This window comes from Balaenoptera borealis (assembly GCF_965194805.1).
Source record: "Balaenoptera borealis genome assembly, chromosome: 1".
Classification (NCBI taxonomy): Eukaryota; Metazoa; Chordata; class Mammalia; order Artiodactyla; family Balaenopteridae; genus Balaenoptera; species Balaenoptera borealis.
Window position 1 is genome coordinate 22,088,334 of NC_138860.1, and position 24,587 is coordinate 22,112,920.

Genomic DNA, 24,587 nt, shown 5'->3' on the forward strand with positions numbered 1-24,587 from the left:
CCCCGCCCGAGAAAGCCCTCGCGCAGCAACGAAAACCCAATGCAGCCAAAAATAAATAAATAAATAAATAAATAAATAATTTAAAAAAAGAAATGTGAGTTTGGGATTAACAGATACACACTACTATTTATAAAATAGATAGACAACAAGGACCTACTGTATAGCACAAGGAACTCTGTTCAATATCTTGTAATAACCCATAACGAAAAAGAATCTGAAAAAGAGTATATATATATATATATATATATATATATATATACATACATATATATATATATATAGAACTGACTCACTTTGCTGTACAGCTGAAAACAGCACAACATTGTAAATCAACTATACTTCAATTAAAAAAGGAAAAAATATTAAAACTAAAAAAAAAATTAAATGAAAAAGCTCCTATAACATAGTGTAGCCAGCTGGAGCAGGTTTCTCTAACTGAGCACTGCTGACACTTTGGTCTGGATAATTCTGGGCTGTGGGCTCTCCTGTGCACTACAGATGTTCAACAGTATCCCTGGCCTCTACCCACTAGATGCCAGTAGCACTTGCCTCCCAGCGTGACAGCCTAAAATGACTCCAGACACTGCCAAACATCCCCTGGGATGGGGGATGGAGGATCATCCCCCCGCATCGAGACCTCACGAGCTGGAACATCCACAGTAAAATCGGGGGTTAAGGAAAGTCTGCACTGGAGGGAGGTTGGACAAAATGGCTTTGCATCAAGTCTCCGGTTTTCAACAACTGCTCAGTATGAAAATGTCAGTGACAAGGATGATAATGACGTTTCTTTAGTCTATTACTCCTAGAGTCTTCTGGGAACCACTTTCTGCTTCCCCCTTCCTTCTCTCACTCCTGTCTGCTCTGGTTAAAGAAAATTATAACAGCCAAAGGAAGGCTCTGACTCGCTCATCAAGGTCGGCACCCAAGCCAGAGTAGGGTGTCATCTTACCCAGCTTCCAACGTTTGCTCGTCTCAAGACCCCGGGTGTAGCATGATTAGACTCAGGCCCACCCACCTGGATTTGGAAGAGTGACCATTTGACCTCCTGCGCACCCCTCTGAGCTATATCATTCTACCATTCCTCTTTCCCTGTAAATCATAGAGATGCCAGCCCTCACCTCCGCAAGCAGAGGCAAAGCTAGACATTTCTGAACCTGGACGACATCATTTCCACTGGATCCCCCCAGCCCCCTTCCTGCAGCCAGCCTCCATCCCAGACACCCCTCTGCCCTCTCCCCAGGCTTAGCCCTGGAGCACAGATAGACATCTGGCTCCAGCTCTGCAGTGGCCTTTTGGCATCCTCAGGGCTCCTGTTTACTCTGAGATTATTGTTACCTGCTCCCCCAAGCCACATCACTCCCTGGAGCAGTGCCTGCCCAGGCTGGCCAGGCTGTGTACAGGGCGAGGGGAGTGAATGAATCAGCCATGTTCACACCCCCTACATCCTAGCAGAACACTCCATTTACATTCCTGTCCTCTTCGAATCATTTGTAAATCTCCCCTATATCGTACCAGCCTCCAACCCTCCTTGGAAAACATATGTTTGGGAGGTTCCCTTCCTTCAGGTTTGGGGAGTAGTTCTTATATGTCATCATCACTCACCAGCATTTAGCAATCATTGCTCATGTAGGACACTGGGACAAGAGAGATGTAAAAGACATGGTCCCTGCCCTCGGGGAGCCAACAGGCTTAGAAAAGTCAAAATAACATGGCCTTTGTCTTCAGAAAGCCCGGGTTTAAATCCTCAGGCCCTGACTTGTCTGCTGAGTGACCTATAGCCAACACTTCACTCTTATGATCCTCAGTTTTCTAATCTGTAAAATGGGTTTGTACCTCACAGTTTATTGTATAGGATCATTTAAGCAAAAAGGACTTATTTGTAACAAGACAGATGTTTAAGAATATACATAAATATCAACCTCCATTTGGAAGAGAGGACATCAGGACATAAAAAATATAAAAGATGCACATGGATGTATATGTAACAGCAGACATATTTTTAGAGGGCCTCTTGAGTATCTTTTTTTTTTTTTTAATTTTTATTTATTTATTTATGGCTGTGTTGGGTCTTTGTTTCTGTGCGAGGGCTTTCTCTAGTTGCGGCAAGTGGGGGTCACTCTTCATCGCGGTGTGCAGGCCTCTCACTATCATGGCCTCTCCCGTTGCGGAGCACAGGCTCCAGACGCGCAGGCTCAGCAATTGTGGCTCACGGGCTTAGTCGCTCCGCGGCATGTGGGATCTTCCCAGACCAGGGCTCGAACCCGTGTCCCCTGCATTGGCAGGCAGATTCTCAACCACTGCGCCACCAGGGAAGCCCCCTCTTGAGTATCTTGATTAATGTCCCCTATAGGTAAGCCAGCTTCCCTCTACCCTGACCCCACTTGCCAATACAGCTTCAGGGAGGGCAGAAAGGGATGGGCAGGAAGAGGTGGGCTTCAAAACTCCAGAGCAAGAAGGAGGGGCCCAAATGGGGTGAGGTGAGCCCAGAAGACAGGGCCTCTTGGACCCTCCCCAGGTGGGACTCAGAGAGAAAACCATTGTGGGGATAAGTTCTGCACCAGAGAAGGCGTGGGCAGCCCTCACAGAATTAAGAGCGTGGTGAGCCAGGATGGACAGAGGAGCTTGGCTGACTCTCAGAAACCCCCTGAGCTCCCCTGTGGCCTCAGCAAATAAGGGACAGAGGCCACCAGTGTGATGCCACCAGAAGGCAGGGCAGGAAGCAGACCAACCACCCCTCGGCAGACATGGCCAGTGCACACGAGGCCCCATATGGCCATCTGGGGAAGGAGAGGGCAGAGGAGAAGAATCTGGAAGACTAAAGAGTTACCCAAAAGGGACCGAGTTACGCCAAAAAAGACTGTTTCAACTACTGGGTTGGACAAAGTTTTAAGTTGAACTGGACTAAATTTAGTTAGTTCCCCACTTCCCTAGGCAGGGCTCCTGGGGAAGATGAAAGCAGTTTTAGATCAGACTTGTGCGAAGGGCCACACCCAGGGACTCCAGAGGAGCTGCCTGAGATGAGCTTTCAGAAAGTCTCCCACGATAAGCAACATTTCTGCTCAGAAGGGACAACTCCAGTGGCCTTCCCGTATCCAGGGCCTAACAGGAGCCTCAGTGTCTCCTGGACTAGTAGGTGGTGGTTCTCGGGCTCTGTCTGCGGTGGGCTCTTTCCCTCAGACAGACTCGGAGTCAAAGGAAACGCGTCTGGGAACAAGTCACACTCACGAGTCACAATGGACCCTGCTCTGCCCGGGTCCATTCAGCATTACCACCTCCCGCTCCGAGTTACGTGTAAAGTGCCTGTTCCCTGCACCTTCTTGGAGCCTGCAGATGCATTCTGGGCTAATGGACCGTGCATGCCTGGCCCCTGATAAATCCTGCCAAATCCCAAAGTAGGTTAATCCAATGGTTTTTGGGCCGGGTGCGTTCTTACAAAATGGAGATGAGAACAAATAGGCACCCCAAGCTCAGCCCTTCACCCTCCAAGAATTTCCCTGAAATCACATAAGGCCCCCCCTTCGTTAGCATCCCCCCAAAAAGGAGAGTGCTTTCCTACATTTGAAGCTCTCAGGCTCTGCACCGGGTAAAGGGGGCATTTAATCCCCACTTTCCAGATCCGTAAAGCTGAGGCCCTGAGCAGCTACGTGACGTCTCAAGGTCAGTCAGTGTCAGAGCCAGGTCTAGTGCAGCAGGATGATTAGCTTGCTGCCTTTCCACACCCTGCAGAGCCCTCGGAAGCCGAAGCAAATGGGATTATCCCCATATATGAAATGTTGTGCCCTAGACTCCTGGGCAAGACGATCATGAAGTTTCAGGAAACTTCTCTCCTCCCCTCAGACCACACACAGCTTCTCCTTAGCCTCTCCTCACCCCCACTTTCCGTCTGCCTTCACCACTCCTCCCCCACCCCTCGTTAACATTTGGTTCACCTTCTGACCTACCTCATCTAGTAGCAGCTACTTACGTTGCAATAGCGTAAAACAGTGGCTACTTCTTGGAGTTGTTATGAAGATAGAAATGAGATAATCTATGAAAGTGCTTAGCTTGGTGCCCGCTGCAGAGAAAAACCTTCAATAAGACTCCTATTATTAGCAATTACCACCCAACACAAAACAATCAAAAACACAGGGGAACCCAAAGAAGCGAATCAGCCAACATTTATTGAGCATCTACTACTCTATAAGAAAACGAAAATGAAAATTATTCTAGGAAGTGGCAGGCCTCGCAGTCCTCCTCCCACCCACCTGACCCCGCACGCCCCGCGCCACCCTGTTTCCTCTCTCAAGCGTCACACCACTAGTATCCCAGTTGCTCAAGCCTGGGAGTCATTTTGATTCCTATTCCCCCCACTCCGCTCCTATCTAATTGCTTCCTAAGTGCTTTTGACTTTATTCCTATATAGCGCCCAAGTCCGGCTTCTCCTCTCTAACACCCCTACCACTGCTTTCTCTCCCACTAGGACGATAAAGGAACATCTTTCCTCCAACATTCATTATCCAGGAGCTGTAATTAGGGGGCTGCAGAAAGATGCAAACTTGCCATGATGTGAAAATATTCACGCATTTGCATTTCAGCATCCTCCCCGCTTAACACTAGTAACTGTCCCTACCCATCAAGCCACTCTCACGTGCAAATGCCATGCAAAGGTGTTGCAAAGGGACACCGAACATTTGGCTAAAGTTGCAGGATTTCATGAAGTTGATGAAAGTGACGTTGGAGACCTGCCCCCGAGCCAGTGCTGGAGGAGAGCCTGGCAGAGTGACAGCAGTGACAGCTGAGGAAGAGAAGACGGACCGGGCTCCAGGCACGATGGGTACTTCAAGGGAATGGTGTGAACATCAAAGGATTGAAAACGGACCTTGGGGAAAGCGGGGAAGCCTTGAACATTTCCATGATTCTGCTTTGAAAGTCAAAGGAGAAGTGGAGGGTGCCACATCGTGCTGTCCTGTCATTTTTTCAGAAAAAACCACACCCCTCAAAAGTCAACAATTGGATGGACCTAGAGATTGTCATACTGAGCGAAGTAAGTCAGACAGAGAAATACAAATACCATATGACATCTCTTACATGTGGAATCTAAAAAAAGGTACAAGTGAACTTATCTACAAAACAGAAATAGAGTTACGGATGTAGAAAACAAACTTATGGTTACCAGGAGGTAAGTGGGGAGGGATAAACTGGGAGATTGGAACTCACATACACACACTACCATATATAAAATAGAAAACTAGTAAGTACCTACTGTATAGCACAGGGAACTCTACTCAATACTCTGTAATGACCTGTATGGGGAAAGAAGCTAAAAAAAGAGTTGATACATGTATATGTATAACTGATTCACTTTGCTGTATAGCAGAAACTAATACAACATTGTAAATCAACTATGCTCCAATAAAAGAAAAAACAGTGATCACAGATCACCATAACAAATATAATAATAATGAAAATTTTGAAATATTGCAAGAATTACCAAAACGTGACATAGAGACACGAAGTGAGCAAATGCTATTGGAAAAATGGAGCCAATAGACTTGCTCGACACAGTTGCCACAAACCTTCAATTTGTAAAAAAGAAAAAAAAAAAGCAGTATCTTCAAAGTGCAATAAAGTGAAGCTCAGTAAAATGGAAAAAAAAGTAAACAATTGATTCATTCCTTGTTCTAAGATCTAGCACAGAGCTGCAATTATTACATGAGCATTGCGAAATTTAAGAAAAAGTTTTTTCAGAATTTTTTGTATCATTTTTCAAAATTGTATATTAACCAAACCTTTGTAGAAACTATTTACTAAAAAATGTGGCCTTCCTCCAATACGGTCCTCAGATAATAAGGGTTCCTCATCTTGCAGTTTTCTGCCGCAGGGTGTTTGCACTCTCCCCACTACAGCATGTCTGGCTGAACTCGCCCTTACTGACAAGCTTCCGTGCTGCCCCACTGCCCAGGACTAAAGTCCCGAATTCTTCCCCCAGCATCACGGCCCTGCACAATCTGGAGGCTCCCCCCTTTCCACTCCCAGCCTCTGCACCCCTGCTCCCTCTGGGCTGCAGCCCTGCCACTTCCCTGCGAGTCCTCCCTGGTGCCCTTCTCTTTCTAGCTGAAGGACCTTTGTTCATAGTCCCTCTGTTGCCTGGAACCCTCTTTACTGGGAGAGGAGATACAGTGCCAGTTTGTTCAAAGAAGACACTTTAATAAATATTTGTAAAATGAAGGAATGAGCTGTGAAAGTTCTTCCTGATTCTGACAAATTCAAATGTCTGTTAAGACACACATCCCATCACTCTTGGAAGCATCCTACTGCCAACCATCCCTGAATCTGCCATGTGATCCCCACCTCCTGCTACATCTGTAAATGAAGAATCTAGCACACCTTACTAGAATATCTTCTTCATTTTATGATTGCATTAGAGCAAGCTACCATTGTTCTAGAAGCAAGATCCCAGAGCACATCAATCCCTAGCATTTCGAATGTCCAGGAGCTCTCAGCAGGGGGTGGGATACTGGAGACACCCTGGGAGGAGTATCACCAATACATTTTCAAAGATGTAGGATTCCAAATCCTACCAGTATTCTTCTGAACAATGGCGGTGTGACTCCTTATGACTACTATAATTTTTATATCTTCAAAATCACTACTTTCAAGCTGCACTACATATAATAAAGCACACTAAATAATCCACCTCTGTGTCCCCCCATAGGTCGGCTCTCGTCTCCACTCCTGGTTCCCGTAGCTACCCAGAAGGCGGCCCTCACACCTGACAGCAGAGCTTGGTGCAGAGGGCAGCTAGAACCCATCGCAGCATTTGGCCGAGGACAATTTGGGGCTGGGGGAGTCTTCAGCTTCCAGGAGCTTGGAACATCCCAGAGAGTTAATGTACTTCAAAAAAGAGGAAAAAATGGGAAAGGTTGGTGGGTCATCTTTTGAACCAGAGGCCATCTTGCTTTACCTTCTAAGTTATCAGTGGGGAGGAAAAGGAAAAAAAGAAAACTCTTCACAATTGAGGGAATTTATTTAAATTATTTCAGAATTTCTTTCTAGTTGTTTACGGAGCCCACCAAGCCAATTCTCATCTAATTTCTGCTATTGTTGAAGGAATAAGGCTTGATGGTGTGAAACTGCTTGAGGACTTCCTATCCTTAACGCCCCACTTTAAATCATAACTTGAATGCTATTTAGAGGGGGAAATTTCTTGGTAGACTATAAAAATGGAATTGATACACTGGAGGGAAAAAAATCAGTAGGTAAATACGTTTGGGGCCTTATGTAAGTACATCTTAGAGCCAGTTTCCAGGAAGTAGCTTGCTTACTGAGTTTAATTATAATACCTTTTGGATTCAAAAATAAGACAAACGCTAGAGGCCAGGTTCTTTTTTTTAATTTATTTTTGGCTGTGTTGGGTTTTCGTTTCTGTGCGAGGGCTTCTCCAGTTGCGGCAAGCGGGGGCCACTCTTCATCGCGGTGCGCGGGCCTCTCCCCGTCGCGGCCCCTCCCGTTGCGGAGCACAGGCTCCAGACGCGCAGGCTCAGTAGTTGTGGCTCACGGGCCTAGTTGCTCCACGGTATGTGGGATCTTCCCAGACCAGGGCTCGAACCCGTGTCCCCTGCATTGGCAGGCAGACTCTCAACCACTGCGCCACCAGGGAAGCCCTAGAGGCCAGGTTCTAATGAGGAAAGAAATAAAAAGATGAGCCCTGAGATTCATCACTAGCTCTGGCCAAGGTTGAAACATACATGACGAGGTGAAAAACGGTCTTCACTGTTTGTGCTGAGGCAGAACATACAGCTTGTCAAACTCCCACCTCTACAAACAATGGTAAATGGTGTGGCACCTCCAAATAGGGGCTGGGATTCCAAGGCTTCCAAACGTACGTGTGGGTCCTCAAAATGCGACAAACATGAAACACAGCCTGATGGAGAGTCTCCATGGCAACATGAGGACGGTCTTCCAGCCTCACACGTACTAAGACACGAGGTGAAGTGCGCTCAGATATATCGATAAAATGCCCGGGAGCCCAGTGGGGTGTTGTGAACAGAAAACAATGTATTTTTAGGCTGGGGAAATATCCTGAGGACAGTGCCTAAGAGCAAAAAGATGCAAAAGGAGACAGAAAGGAAGCAAAACTCTTAGGGGGAGGAGCAGAGGGGACCCTGGCCAGGTGGGTGGCAGGCAACCACAGAGAAAGCAATTTCCACCAGCAGCCAGTGTAGGTGTGCCTGGGGCTCATCTACAAAAGAACAGCATTTCTCCAAAGACCGAAGGAAGGACGGCTAGCAGCAGTTCAAGAAGCTCAGAAGGGTGAAAGCCGATCAGAATGCAGAAAGTCCAAAGGGTCAGTGCCATAACTGAAGCCCAGCAGGGCCTTGGTGTAGAGTGAAGGGGATAAACCCGTCACAATTGGTTTGCTGATCTATTCTGTCTGGCTTGTGCAGGGCTGGCCTGCATAGTGATTGATATGTTTGAATTGGGAGGTTTCACATAAACAACCAGATTTCTGGCTTCTCTTAAAAACTACAAAAAAAAAACCCAAAAAAAAACACTACAAAATCTGGCCAAAATTCCTCTATCTATTCAATCTACAAATATTTATTGAGCATCTACTCTGTGCCAAGTAGTATTCCAGGCCCTAAGGATACAACAGTGGGAGAAAAAAATCCTTGATGTTATGAAGTTTCCATTCTAGTGGGAAAGACAAATGATAAATAAATCCCTGTGCCAGGTGGTGGTAAATGCCATGAAGGAAAGGAAAGCAAGGTTGGGGGAGTGAGAGTAGGGGGCTGCTATGAGAGGTCGAGCAGTCGGGATGGACCTCCCAGCTCGTTATGGTAACATCCAGTTCAAGCTGGGGGATGGCTTCCCCCATGGGCAGGGCCGGCTCTCTAGTTTGCTACAGTCCACAGTCCCACTAGTCTCTGCTGTTACCCACTCCTGGCCTAGAGGAGCAGGCAAAACGGCAAGAGCTGAGATGGCAAGAGGGAGGCGACAGGAACTGACAAGGCCAAGAGAAAGCATCTGAAAGAGAGGGGCCTCTGGGAAGGGCTTGCAAAATGGCCTCAACTGGTGCAACAGAGACTCTGCTTGCTTCAGTTCCTCAAATCAGTGTAGCCTCTTAGAACAAAGGAAGCAACTGTCCTTCCACCAGTGAGTAGGTGGCATGGATTTGCTTCCGGGAGGACCAGCCTCCTGTGGGAGGAGGAGAGAGCAGAGGAGGGAAAGGGAGGGCCCACGCTTCTGTACTGTGGGTGGTGGGGACTGAAGGTGCAGCCTGTGAACCACAGCCTGGAACGCTCCCGTGAGAGCTTCTAGTAAACGCCCCAGGCTGAACCAAGTTTCACGGAGGCCCAAGCACAGTCTTCCTGTTCCTGCACCACCAGTCTCCACCTCGGCTCTGTCCTCTCCGGGAGGACCCCAGCACCCAGCACACACAGGCTCCCCACGGCCTTGGGGACCCGGATGCTGCATCCCCAGTGCCCCATCAGCTGCACTGTCTTCAGCTGGCCCCCGGTCTCCTGAAATGATGCCCTGTAAACAGCCACGTTAGGCGGGGGTAGCGGTGTGCCCCTAAGAAGTCAGAGAGGGCTGGAGGAGCCCAAGACTCACAGCCTGTCCCTGAAGGAGAGATCGTCCTTGGGCCCTGGGATGGTGTCTGCAAAGTGGGAAGCTAAGCTGAGGGGAGTGTCAGGCATGGGGTCGGGCCCTAACAGTGGGGATCCTATTGGGTCTGTGGACTACATTAAAATGACTGTCCTCTAAAAATATAGGACCCAGGTATTTCAGCCAGCACTCTTCTGAGTAGGAATCAGCCACACTCTGGAACTTGGTTTTCAGACCCAAACTTCAGGTTGCTCAGCCAAGAGGGAACTCAGAGAGCGCTTCCCCCACTGGCCTGGCACCACTCACCATCTCCTTACCAGGTTAGTAACCTCAAGGGCAAGAGTTTGTCTCCCTGGGGACTCAGGGGCTGGCCTGCATTTTTTGCATCTCTCTTAGGAAGTGAGGGATAGTCAGGACATCTCTTAGTAAAACTGAAGATTACTGACAAAATTCCCTTGTTGCAAAAAGAAATCTCCCCCTGGCAGAAGCAGCCTAACATTTTTGTAATGTGGGGTTCTTAATCTTTCCTGTGCCTGGACCCTTTGGCAGTTTAGTGAAGTCCAGAGCTGATCTCAGCATAATGTTTCTAAATGCATAAAATAAAAAAATAGGACTACAAAAAGTATATTGAAACAGTTATCAAAATATGTTTTTAAAATTATGATGTCGTAAAGTTGGTGCTTCTTTATTAACGTTCTATATAAAAGATTTGTGGTAGGGCCTAATAAACTGCATAATTATGAGGTGATGATGAGTATAAATGGTATTTTGAGATATTTGCAACAATTGTAATGTAGTATGAATATAATCCGTGATTTCTATTACTGTGTTTCATTGCCTGCATTCATACCAAAAGGAGATAAGTTAGTAAGGGTTAGTGTAACTAAAGATGTAACACTACACTTCTTTCATGCTCTTAAGATAATGTTCTATATACAAATTCTCCTGTAATACACCGATTTAAATTCATACTAAAGCGTAAATGGTTGTTCTGGGCCCTTTCCTCAGCATAGATAGGACAGTGGTGATAATGGGGCCACACATGAGGGCACTAAGCACTAAGAATCAAACAGAAGGGAAAGGTATTCCACAAAGAAAGGGGATCACTGGGACTTCCCTGGCGGTCCAGTGGTTAAGACTCCACCCTTCCATTGCAGGGGGCATGGGCTTGATCCCCGCTCGTGGGAACTAAGATCCCGCATGTCGTGTGGCATGGCCAAAATACATATATATAAATAAATAACTCTCAGATGTTTATACTTTAAAAGGGGGGGAGGGGCGGATCACTGAAAGTAGGAGAAGACTGTACTAACAAAAGCAAACTTCCCCACGTCACTTATGACTGGGCCGCAAGGAACTGTCATCTGCCGTTTTCCTGCCTCCCAGAAGTCTGACCCTGCACTCTCCAGAATCAATGAGGGGGTCTGGCTGCTTTGAGTTCTCTGAGGCTTCCCCTGATTGCTCATTAAAAGTAACCATTCAGTCCTAGTGAATTGATTTACTTCACCCCAGTCCTCCAAGGATGCTACAGATCAAAAGGTATCTAGAAAAAATGCTTGTGAAGATGCTGACACCAGTCCCGACACCTGCGGGCGATGCATGCCTGGCTCTTGTTGCAGGAGAGCAGGCCGCTCCCGATGGGGGAGCGTGGCTCACAGAGGAAAATGGGTGCAAGGGTTGCATCAGAGAAGGCACCTGGATTTAGGCGTTGTTGTTCACTCTTTGTCTATAGAGACAAGTGAAACTGGCCAGTCACTCCCTTTTCAAAACGAAAATACAGAATATAAAAGTCTACTCAATAAATACAACAAAGATGAAAAAGACATCGATTCCATAAAGGTGAGGAGAAAACAGCAAGTCACTAGAGAAAGAAGGGTGGAAGAGATAAGCACACACAAGCACAAACACACAGAGTAGAAGACAGGGAGGGGGAAATAGCAGGATAAAGAGAGAAACCCCAATACTCACCGAACCCTTCAAAGAAAAGCTTGGCTCCCTCGCTAATCCTCGCTCTGCATGGAAGATAAACCATCACTAGATCAAAAGCTTGGATAAAAACACTGTAGCATTTGTTATTCAGAAAGCACTCTAATTTCTAGCTAAATTCTGCAAGTCTCTGTTCCTCATTTGTTAAGGAAGAAAATCTCCTGCTCCTCATTGCTGAAAGCAGCAAGTGGCAAAAGATGCCCAAAGATGTATCAAGTCCTGTTGCATTTTCACAACCGTAGGCATAAGTGATACCCCATCTCAGTGTTCCCCTGCCTGCGGACATGCTAAGGTAAGGGCGGTGGACCTGTGTGGTCCTGCTGAGCCTGGGAGAGACAGGCTGACTCAGAGGCTCAGAGCAGAGTACCCCCCCACCCAGGGGGCCACAGGATCCAGCAAGCAGAAGGTGGAGGGGTCTCCCTGTATTCCTTTACCCACAGCCACCTCAGGGCCTTGGGACAATGTCATTCCTTGTCTGTTCCTGGGACATCCCTCCTGGGCAAGGACCAGCAAGCACCTTCAAACACCTTTACGTTCCTCCCAGCGGTATCAGTGATCTGAGGATAGATAAGCCAACGTGCTGATTTGCATGCACTTTGAAATCCTTTAAAAATAAAGACATGTAGTCACCTTCAGGATGGGAATTTTTTTTCTTTTTTTTTTCCTTTGGCGGTGCCTCTCAGCTTGCGGGATCTTAGTTCCCCAACCGGGGATTGAACCCATGCCCCCTGCAGTGAAAGTGCCGAGTCCTAACCACTGGACCACCAGGGGAGTCCCCAGGATGGGATTTTTTTTACTCGAAATACCTGATCCAGCCTGACGGCCAAGAGTGATATTGGCAAAGAAGGAAGAAAAAACACAAGTAGCCTCTGATTTAAGATACCCCTGTTTTCATGATTTAATAATGATACAAGGCAAAGGGTTTAGGTAACAGATCAGAAGTCCAGTGAACATTCACGGAGCCCTGCTACACCCCAGGCATGGTGGATTATAGAGACGTGGAAGAGAGTCAGACCCATGGAGCACACAGGCAGGGCTCCCAGGGTTATTACAACCACTTCTGCCCATCGCAGTGCCCACTTCTGGGAGGACAAGGAGCCGTGTCGATTCTCTACTCATCACAACCACCCGGCAGGCTGGGTTTGATTACATGCCCACTGTACAGCTGTGCAAACTGAGGTGGCAAGGCCACAGGCAGACCATGAAGACCCAGGTCTCCCTGGGGGGCTCTTTGCACGCGGGGTGTTGAATTAGGCACTGCTGGTAGCACAGATTCAGAGAAGGAGAAGAGCAGCCTTCAGGGAGGGACATGTCCTGGAGCACTGCAGGGTGATGGATTCAGGGGCAGGGAGAAGATGGCAGGACCAATGAGTCCAAATAGCAGAGGTGACCTGGGGCGGGGAGAGCACAGTCTGGCCAGACCTGGTCCCCGCCACCCCACTGGCATATTGAGGTACACTTTCTCCATTCTGTCGGCCCACTGCACACTGCCCCCTTCTTTTGGAGAACCCCCCTGTGGTTTGGGGGGAGGCTGGCAGTCAGAAGAGCAAGCCCATGACCCAAGCTGAGCCAACCAAATAGGACCTCACCCCTCTGGCTGAAATAACTGAACCCAGGAGTGGGCAAAGATCCCAACCACCAGATCAGAGACTTTTTCTGAGATTTGTAAAATCAAAGGTGGTTTGCGATACTACCAAGTTGAAGTCTGGAACCCTAGTGGTCATCTCTCCTTCTGTGTGAAGCCTGCCTGGCATGGAAGAGGGCGGAGTGGAGACAGGACAGGCAGAGAGAGCTCCGGGAACACCTAGATCCCTAGATCCAGGCTTCTCGAGGCCAGCACTGCCCTTCCCTTTCCACGGTCTAGTGGGATGAGCCAATAACTTCTCCTTTTTCTTTAAGCTGGTTGGGTTGAACTTCTGAAGCCAATGACTAAAGGACTTCTGGCCAGTGCACAGTCATGACTTACCGCGTCGGGTGAAAGGAGCCAGAAACGTGTACTTCGTGGTGGGACAGAATCTATTTCTGTGGACACAGAGGCCTCAGAGGGACACACATGGGCCAACGTGCAAAGGAGAGACAGACGGTGCTGGGACAGGCAGCAGAGAGACCAGCGAGGTGCCTGCAGTTCCCCGTGTGATGCGCCAACCATGAGCCTTCGCTGGAAATGGGCACCGCAGACGTGCCCGACAGGGAATAATCCCACACTTAACAATTTATTCCCTCTCACTATGGTGTGGCCCTGAGATCTCCTCACACTGGAGGGGTGCTGTGTGTGTGGCCCTTGCTAGATCTGGTGAGCGTGGGCTCTGCCGGGAAGACCAAGCGTGAAGGCTGCGGTTGCAGAGAACCCCTCCTCAGTGTGTCAGGGTGAAGAGCTCCAGGCCTGGGGATCCAGGGAAGGATTTTGTCTGGGGGCTGTTTCATCAACAGACACCCATTTGATTACTTGTGTGGAGGCAAACCGCACTGCCCTCAGGCAGAGACTGAGTCACCCAACAGAAAGTCATATTACACAGTAAGAATTATCTGGAGCAACTGAATCTTTAGCACTGCAGACTTCCCAGTCTTTCTTCCTATAATAACGTCTCCAAAGAAAGTTAGCTCCTGGACTCTACATGAGCACAGACTCTGGTGGGAGCCAAGAGGCTCACATGGCGAGGATGAAGGCTGGCTTGGCGAGAAATACATTGTATATACATAATATAATTACATTGAAATAGTTATCAAAATATGTTTTTAAAATTAGAATATGGTAAGGTTCGTGCTTCTTTATTAACATTCTATATAAAAGTTTTGGAGTGGCGACTAATAAGCAGCGTAATTATGAGGTAATGGTGACTATGTGGTATTTTGAATTACTTGCAACAATTGTAATGTAATATGAATATAATCCATGATTTCTATTACTGTGCTTCATTGTCTGCATTCATACCAAAAGGAAATAAGTTATGAGAGTTGGTGTAACTAAAGATGTAACAGTACAATTCTTTCATGCTCTGGAGATAATGTTCAATATACAAATCCTCTGGTAGCCCACTGACTCAAATTCACACTAAAGTGTAAATGATTGTCCTGGGCCCTTTCCTCAGAGTAGATAAGACAGTGGTGACAGTGGGACCGAATATGAGACCACTAAGCGCTGGGAATCAAATAGAAGGGAAAGATATTCTGTGGTGACTGAAGCAGCCACACTTCAAACCTGCTGACAAAAACCCTCACGCACACACTACCGCGGAGAAGGACATTCACTGCACCATTTTGTATAATAGCTGTAAAGAGAAAATAACTCGTGTCCATCAGTAGGAGACAGGGTAAATCAACTGGTACTTCGCACAATGGACTGCAATATTCTGAGTGGTTACAAAGGAATGAAGCCCCTCATACGCTGACATGGAAAGAGCTCCAAGACATTTTATTTAGTAAAATAATAACAAATAATGGAAACGTGCTAAACAATGTTTACAGTATGCTGCCTTCAAGGCAAGAAAGAGATACAAATTAGAATATGTATTTAGACTTGCTTGAATTTGCATAAAGAAACACTGAAAGGATAAGAAAAAAAAAAAAGTTTCCAGGACAGCAAGCAGTGGACTAGATGGAGACAGACAGGAAGCTGAATCTTCACGGTGGACCTTTCAGTTGTTTTCATTTTTGAACAGTGTGTATTCAAAGTAATAATAAAACCACGGTAATACAAAACTGTGTAAAGGACATCATTTTCATTATATAGATCGACTGTTAAAAAATAATAACAGGACTTCGCTGGTGGCGCAGTGGTTAAGAATCCGCCTGCCAATGCAGGGGACACGGGTTCGATCCCTGGTCCGGGAGGATCCCACATGCCGCGGAGCAACTAAGCCCGTGCGCCACAACTACCGAGCCTGCGCTCTAGAGCCCACAAGCCACAACTACTGAAGCCGGCGCGCCTAGAGCCCGTGCTCCGCAACAAGAGAAGCCACCGCAATAAGAAGCCCGCGCGCCACAACGAAGAGTAGCCCCTGCTCGCCGCAACTAGAGGAAGCCCACGCATAGCAACGAAGACCCAAAGCAGCCAAAAATAAATAAATAAAATAAATAAATTTTTAAAAAAATAATAAAAAAAAAGATGTTTTAAACCTGGAATAGACCCCACTGCGCTGTGCTGGACTGTGTCAAGCCTGAAAGGCACTGAACAAATATGAATCCCTGTCACACCCTGATACAACAGGTGCAGCATGACACCCCCTGGTTCTCTGATCAGGAAGTCTTCTTCTTAATCTCGCCACGATCCGCCCATCGTTAACGCCACCGAGCTCAAGTCTCACAGGCCACACAGGTTGTGGTCACTCAGCTCCTGGCAACCACCCTGGTGCCGAGTTGCAGGCCTGGCATGCAGGCACCCACTTCGATACGTGTTGAGGCTCCATCTGGTCCACAGGCCCTCCGGCCCCGTACCAAGCATCCTTCAGGAAATTGGACTCAACAACCCCTTTCCGCTCTGCTCATTAAAAACCACCACACTGCAGCAGGGCTAACCCGGAGCGGCCTCCACGGCGTGGCCCGCTCACTTTGATGTGAGCTGGATTCGGAGAATCGGGTTCATTTACTGCTCCTCTAGCTGCGGGCTCCATCAGCAGCGCACACTCACCATGGTAACGCTCAGGCCTCTTTGGGGAACCCTTCTTTTCTCTGAGCTTAAAACTATTCAAAGGAAGATCTATCCAAGTTGATCAATTAAAAGACACTTATTAAATACCTTTTCCAAAGTCAAAACATCTACAACAAGAAGCTGTTAAAAGCATAGATTAGAAGTTGTGTTTCCCTGAGACACGTGCTAAATTAGGTTAAATATTTAGCTGGAAGTAAAAAGGCACAGCACACTCATCCAGAGCAAGAAAAGGTCAGAACGCTACTCCTGGATGAGCCCTCACACAAAGGCTCAGGACACAGAGACTGTGGCTTTCAGGGAACAGGGCACACGTCTGTGTGGTACCCGAATCATTCTCACTGCTTTGTGCTCACGCCCCATGAGCTCTGGCTAAGGGGATATCAGCTCTACTCGTTAAAGAAGAGACCATTGGAAGCATTTAAAATAAATGCCGGTGATTTTCAAAATCATAAGAGTTTCCAACAGGCTCAAGAGAACAGGAGGAACAAGGAGAAAAAAGATGGAGGGGAAATCTCCTGAAGGATAAAGGGTGATTGGGGCCGCGTGGATGCTGAGATTTTGTTTGTCTGGCTAATTTTCAGCAAATAGGATTTGTCTCCTCCTGCCTTCGTTTCCAGGTCTATTTCCTGCAGCTGTCACTGACTGGCTGTTTGGAAGCCCAGCGAATTCAATTCAGAGCTATGTTGTCCCTGAAATGTCAGTGTTGTCCCACTCAATGAAGAAACTGTGATGCCCTGGGATCAGGAGGGCTTATGAGATCAACAGTGCTAATCTGCTATCAAGGAGAACCTCAGTTTCCAACACTTAAGGCTAGAACTTACAAAATAAATTATTTCCTCAATTTAACTGAGCCTGATTTGGAGGGAATATGAAAGGTTGGGAAGTGAAGGTTCTTAATCCCAGGATTCCGGGCTGGAAAGAAGCTAGGCTGGAAAGCTGGGATTCTTCTTTTCTTACTCATGCTAAGAGCATCTATTATGACAGCCCATAATTGTATAGACATGGCCATTCCACAGGGCAAATTACATCCAATTAAAGGTCACTACTATCAAAACACAGCACAGCGTGGTTATCTACTGCATGCCTATAATTCTGGCTCGTGACTCTAGCACTAAAAGGGGTTAAGTGAGCATATGGAAAATCTCTTGTTAGGAGGAACCAAATGTAGTTCCAGCATTCCAGACCCAGAATGGAGAGTACAGTCTCAAAACACAAACCCATACGGATAAGTCGCAGACATAACGTAGTCGGTCAACTCTAACAGCGTAATCTGATGTTACTCATTACACATACACACCTGCCCTCTCCCAAATCAAATAGGACTCTCCCCAGTTACTCACCTACCATACCCTGACAAATGTCTGTACGCGTGGCTCCACCAACGATAAACTGAGGGCTGGGACACAATTCCTGAAAGCAACTGGGGACAAAACACAAGTCACAAGATGCCCAGTGATGGTGGCAGCAAGAGTGAAAGAACTTGATAGTCCCAAAAATTCGTGGAAGAGACCTAGGAGAACATTTACTGCACACACCGCATTTTATTGCTGAGGATGCTGAAGCCCAGAGAAGGCAGGAGAGCTGCCCACAGTCACACAGCCAGGGGTGGCAGAGCAGGAGCTGGAGCCCACGGCCAGCTCTTTATCGTGATACATACTGTGTGGGTGTGTGTGTGTGAAAGCGGGTATGGGGGAGGGTAGGAGAAAGGCAAAGGCTGAGATAATGTCATGAGGAGCTATGATCTCACCCATTCAGACAACACCCCTATTTACAGGGAGAGGACGAAACTAATGTTTAGCACTCTAACAAAATGCCCTGCGCCCTGTGGACACTCATTAAATACTTGACTCAGTGATGACCCCATGTGCTGAGGGAAACACTGAGGCGTCAGGAAGTGTCCTATACAGAGAGGAGAACTCAGCTCCATTCCCACATCTGACCTACGCTTCCCCTACTCACCTGCCTCAAAGTGGCAGCCCTACAGCCTTGTATAAAGCTGCTAGCTCCTACCTAAATGGGCCAAGACAGTGCCTTTGGACTGGCTTTTTTTTTTTTCTTCCAAATATTAAAAAAATTCATTAACTTGTTTTCTATTAAAAAAAAATATGTGCATATGGGTAAAAAAAAATCTAACAGTAAATAATGCTGTAAAACAAAAAAATTCCTTCTACTTCACATTCTTTGCTGTTAACATTTCTTATGTATCCTTCCAGAAACCGTCTTTTGATTTAAAAGCACACTTACATATATATCCATTTTTTATCTTGTACATCTTTCTTTAGCACATATAGAGCTTTATCATTTCATTATAAGTACCATGAGTTATTTAGTCAGCCCTCCAATGATGGGACTTAGTTCTGTTTGTTTGTATGTTTGTTTGTTTGTTTGTTTCAATCTCTTGCCATCTCTAGTGGCAATTTAAAGAGAGAAGTGGCATGAGTCAGACTAGGGGTTCTAAAAGTGGACAGCTGCAAATTCTAATCCCAGGTGCTTGACAGCTCCCAGTCTCCAGACATCCTCTCTTGGCAGACAAAAGGTGGAGAGACTTAAAAATTGAATAAATAAAAACAGAGAGACAAAAAAATGTTGAATGTAGTTTGTTTTTAAAAAAAAGAAGGAAAAAGTTGCTTCATGGAGAAGGAAGGGCAGGGAGCACGTGAACAGAGGTTTAGCAGAATCTCTCTTGTTAAAACCTTCTTAAAAGAGTCTCCTGTTGGAATTCCCTAGCGGTCTAGTGACTGAAAAAAAAAAAAAAAAAGTATCCTGTTCCTCATCTCCCATGCATCCATCAGTCTACTGAAATCTGGCTCCGATCTCCAACGGCTTCATGAAACTCTTCTCACCTGAGTCACCAGCAATCACGGAAGGAGCTTTGTTCCCCTGAATCTCACTGTTCTTTACACTTGGTACTGTGGCCTATTCCCTCCTTCTGAAACCCTCCTCTCTTGGCCTCTGTGTCCTTACTTGCTCTTGACTTTCTCACCTCTCTACTCCTTGTCAGTCTCCTTTAAGGGTTCCTCTGCTCTCCTCATCCCCAGGATCAGGGAACCCCTGGGCTGGGTCCTCAGTCCTCGGCATGACCCCATTTCATAGAGCAATAACATACCCGAAACCTTCTCCCTGGGTGACATCATCCAGACCCGTGGTTTCAGCTACTAACTATAGAATTTGCTGATGCTCCCCAAATCACTCCTCTGAGCTGTACATTCAGTTACCCACGTCACACTGTCCATACGGTAGAAGCTCACTAGACTCATATCTAATAATCTACCTAGCTCGGCTAACATATTAAGTTTGGTTTGGAAGACAGAGTGGTTTGCAAAGGCTGGAGGCAACTGAAAGCGTTATAACCAGAACGACGCTAAGGGGTTCATAGGCAGGTGGAATGTTCATTTGGCTACGGTTAGTCATCAGCATATTTCAAAACGCACACCAGCCTCCACCAGGAGAAAACAATAAAAAAATGCCATGACTCAGATGTTGTGTCAATCTCTCAGGGGCCACAGAAAGTCCTCATCCTTGCAAGGAGATCACAGCTCAGCATTATGCCTGAAGAACATTTCCAAAGTCTTCTCTCCATTGTTAACTTCCTACTGGAACTCCTATCAGATCAGAGATACAAAGTAACATGGCAGCCAAAGATGTTTATAAGAGGCAAGCCTCAGTAAAGAGGCAGGCTCCCACCTCCCCCACTCTTGGGACATTATTTTTTTCTTCCTTAAAAACAAACTTGTCGGACTTTCCTGGTGATACTGTGGTTAGGAATCCGCCTGCCAATGCAGGGGACACAGGTTCCAGCCCTGGTCCGGGAAGATCCCATATGCCGCGGAGCAACTAAGCCTGTGCGCCACAACTACTGAGCTTGCGCTCTAGAGCCCACAAGCCACACCTACTGAAGCCCACGTGCTGCAGCTACTGAAGCCCGCGTGCCTAGAGCCTGTGCTCCGCAACAAGAGAAGCCGCCGCAATAAGAAGCCCGCACTGCAAAGAAGAGTGGCCCCAGCTCGCCGCAACTAGAGAAAGCCCACACACAGCAACGAAGACCCAACGCAGCCAAAAATAAATAAATAAATAAATAAATTCATTTAAAAACCCCAAACAAACATGTCTTTTTAGTACTTCTTTTGCTTTTAGAAATGTTTACTATTTCTCAAGTAAAGATCTCAAAACATTCCATAAACTCAAATTATTCAAGCCTTATATCAGCCTCTGATGAAAGGGCGCAAGAGAAACACCGGTTATCAGTAAGGAATTCAAGGTAGGAAGTGATTTAAACCACACATTCTCAGTGACTTGGTGACTTGGAAACATTGCTCCCCAGGGCATTAGTCCATGTCTGATAGTCTATGTTTGGTATTACAGGAGCCCTGGCTGTGCACTTCCGGGAAACTCAGTGATGTCGCCACGTTTTGTCATCATCACCATTGATTATGGCCACATTACTCAGCTCAGCACTCCTGTCGCTCTTGGATCTGGCCCCATTTGACGTTTCCCACAACACTCTCTGTTTCCCAAGGTGCTCCCTCTCCCCTAATTACAATGCACCACTGCCTTCCTCTGAACGTGCTGGCTCTGAATGCATATCCACAGCCCTGTGCCTTTGCTCACACCTGTGCCTTCTTGGTCTCTATCATGACCCTCTTCTTTTACCAACCCCCCCATCCCCCGCTCAGATGTCTGCCCCAATCCCACAGTCAGTTTAACTGCTTCTGCCCCTGAACTCCCATACATATTTATATTTCACTCTCTGGACATTCTGTCTTATACTAATTGCTAGAGATAGATCATAGCATTGAGCATCTATTATGTGCCAGGTACTGTGTTAAACCCATCCTCTCATTTAAGCCTCCCAATAACCTGATGAGATAGGTCATATTATTATTCCCATTTTATAGAGGAGGAAACTGAGTCCCGGGGAGGTTAGTAACTTAGCCACAGTCACAGAGCTAGTAAATGGCAGAAAGGGAACCAGAATCCTGATCTACCTGATGCCTAAACCCAAGCTCTTAGTCATTCTGCTGCCTGTCAGCTGTCAATTGTCTCTCTTCCCAACTAGCAAAAGCTCCACAAAGGCTCCACATTATGATCTGCACATGACCAGCACTCAAAAAATCAAGGCTGAATTAAAAATTGCAAATTCATTCATTCAAGAGGCAGCAACTGAAAACAAAGAGTGGAAGACCCAAACTGAGGCCTCTCCCCTTCATCCTTATCCTAGCCTCCCAAAGTTCAACCCGCCGTGTCTCTCTCAACTTGGGATGGCCATTTCACCGGCCCCTACCATGCAGCTGGCATTGCCTCACTTCTCTCTGTGTATTTCTCCTTAAGATCAGTGAACCGCTTAATTACAAAAAAATGGACAGAGAAGAATCTCATTGGCTGGGCTGCACTAGGGCCCACACACACTGGGCGTCCCTCAAACCATAGGGGCCCAGGTTGGGTGTCGACCCAGAGTGACGGGCAAGCTGGGAAATGGGAAGTAGCTTCTAGGAGCACCCCCTGCTCTCACACAGCCAGTCATGCCCTTTGTGATAGGATCATTGTCCTTGCCCAACACTAGTGGGGGGAAAATCGCCTTAGGATCATGAATAGCCAAAAGTTTCTCCTGAGAACCCATGCTTGACCATGAGATCTTCAGTCTGGGCAAACTTGTCTTCCAACCCTTGGAATAAGAGCCCAACCAAACTTTACACTCAGGACTTAAAATAGGCAGAAACACCCAGCAGGGGCAGGAGGTCAAATTTTATGATTTCAGAAAACATCTAAGTATCAAGCTTTATTTATTATTGAGAGGGCAGAAACAAATATACATATATATTTAGCCCATCTCATCTCCTTTCCCCCAAAGGCAAGTAAAAATTAACATCTTTATGGGAACCAAGGTTATAAGAGCCACATCTGGGCAGCTGGCTTAAAGTTCCTAAGACTGAAGTGGTAAGGGGTTACCCTCAAAAGCAGCAAATGAAACAAAAAAGTAAACAACCCAATTTTAAAATGGGCAAAGCACATTTTTGTGCTTTGGAGAAGTAGACATTTCTCCAAAGATGATGTACCAATGATCAACAAGTACATGAAAAGATGGTTAACATCACTAATCATTAGGGAAATGCAAATCAAAACCGTGATGAGATACCACTTCACACCCACTAGGATGGCCCCCACCACAAAACAGAAAATAACCAGTGAGGGTGAAGATGTAGAAAAATTGGAAGCCTGTGCACCGGTGTTGGGGATGTAAAATGGTACAGTGGCTATGGAAAACAATATGGTAGGTCCTCAAAAAATCAAAAGTAAATTACCATATGATCTAGCAATTCTGCTTCTGGATGTAAACCCAAAACAATTGAAAGCAGGGTCTCAAAGAGCTATTTGCCCACCCATATTCACAGAAGCATGATCCACGATAGCCAAGAGATGCAAGCAAACCAAGTGTCTATTGATGGATGAATGGATAAATAAAATGTGAAATATGCATACAATGGAATACTATCCAGCCTTAAAATGGAAGGAAGTGCTGTCACATGCTACAACATGCATGCATCTCAAGGACATTATGCTAAGTGAAATCAGCCAGTCATAAAAGGACAAATACTGCATGATTTCACTTATATATGAGGTACCTAGAGTAGTCAAACTCATAGAGACAGAAGTAAAATGGAAGGAAGGATGTGGAGTTAATGAGTGCGCAGTTTCAGTTTTGCAAGATGAAAAAGTTCTGGAGATGGTTGGTGACAATAGTTACACAGGAAATTATTGTTACTCAACTATACACTTAAAAATGGTTAAGATGGTAAATTATATGTTGTGTGTATTTTACCACAATGTAAGAAAAAAAGAAGAAGAAAGAGAGGGAGGAAGGAAGGGAGGGAGGAAGGAAGGAAGGAAGGAAGGAAGGGGGGAGGGAGGGAGGGAGGAAGGAAGGAAGGGAGGGAGGGAGGAAGGATGGAAGGAAGGAAGGAAGGGGGAAGGGGGAGGGAGGGAGGAAGGGGAGGGGAGGGAAGGGGAGGAAAGAAGAGCAAATGAACTCATTGGTGCACCTCATTTCTGGACACCCCAACCTTCTTGCAGGCCCCTGAGAGACTTCAAGGGAAGAAAGAAATGAAGCATTTAGGAACAGCCTGAGTTTTCCCGGATTCCAAGGCACGTCCCCAATAGAGAAAGAATCAGGGTCATTACAAACTCAGGAGTCTATTCAATAATCTGTAAGATCTTGGAGGATAAAACTGGGTCCTATCGTGTGATGTGTGAGCACAGCCTGGTCAAAAGCAGCTGAGTGAGAATCCTTCACTGATGACTGGGGATGGAGAGGGTACTTTCTGACAAGCTTTTATTTGTGTATCTGAAAACTCCCAATAATGGGAGTACTTCAGTCCACATTAATCAGGTTCTACTACCTCATGGTCCGGCTTTTATAGCATTTTGTTGACAGGCGCAAATCAGCATCCCAGTCTGAAATTACCATATTTACGTGGACAGTGAGACCAGGTGAAGACACATTTTAGGGGAGAAGGTGAAATGTGTTTGAGGAGGTGAGGGCTTTAAGAATTTCAAATGAAAGAGAAAAACTAGGCAAAGGCTAAAGACACCTGACTTTGGTCACAGAGTGAAACCTTCTCCCCTCCCCCCATATCCATCTCCCCTCCCCCAAGCTCCTTGGGGTCCTTCAATTCCGCTCGAATGTATTCTCCTCCCCTAAGTCTTTCCATCATTCAGTCCTAACATCCCACATTGCCATGCCCGTGGTTTATGCCTCTGTTAGCACTTCCTTCATTCTGCCCAGGATGTCAGTCCTTTATTCATGTGTCTGCCTCCCCGCAATCTCCCTCAGAGCCGAGACCCCGGCTCATTCCTCAGTTTCTCCCCGACCACCTTTCCAAACAGGGCAGAGCCAATGCCTGGCCCAAAACAGAGGCCTAAAAAAACTGTCTGTTGAAATGAAATGTGGCTGCCAACTCTTGACATTAGAATATAAAACCATGGTTCCGGGCTTTCCCTGGTGGCACAGTGGTTGGGAATCTGCCTTCCAATGCAGGGGACAAGGGTTCGAGCCCTGGTCTGGGAAGATCCCACGTGCAGTGGAGCAACTGGGCCCGTGAGCCACAACTACTGAGCCTGCGCGTCTGGAGCCTGTGCCCCGCAACAAGAGAGGCCGCGACAGTGAGGGGCCCGCGGACCGCGATGAAGAGTGGCCCCCGCTCGCCGCAACTAGAGAAAGCCCTCGCACAGAAACGAAGACCCAACACAGCCATAAATAAATAAATAAATAAATAAACCCAAAGTTTAAAAACCATGGTTCCCAATCTTGATTTTGCCAATATCCCAGAGGGCCCACATAGGTTCTAGAGGGGCATGGAAGATGGCCATG

At 46.7% G+C, this 24,587-nt stretch overlaps 1 protein-coding gene across 1 annotated transcript in view; it reads right to left on the reverse strand.

The window, feature by feature from the left end:
* The window catches only part of CAPN8 (calpain 8), an 82,588-nt gene that overhangs the window by 47,919 nt on the left and 10,082 nt on the right, over positions 1–24,587 (reverse strand). The window contains 1 exon segment of the mRNA XM_082390058.1: positions 17,563–17,632. Coding sequence (XP_082246184.1) covers positions 17,563–17,632 — 70 coding nt within the window.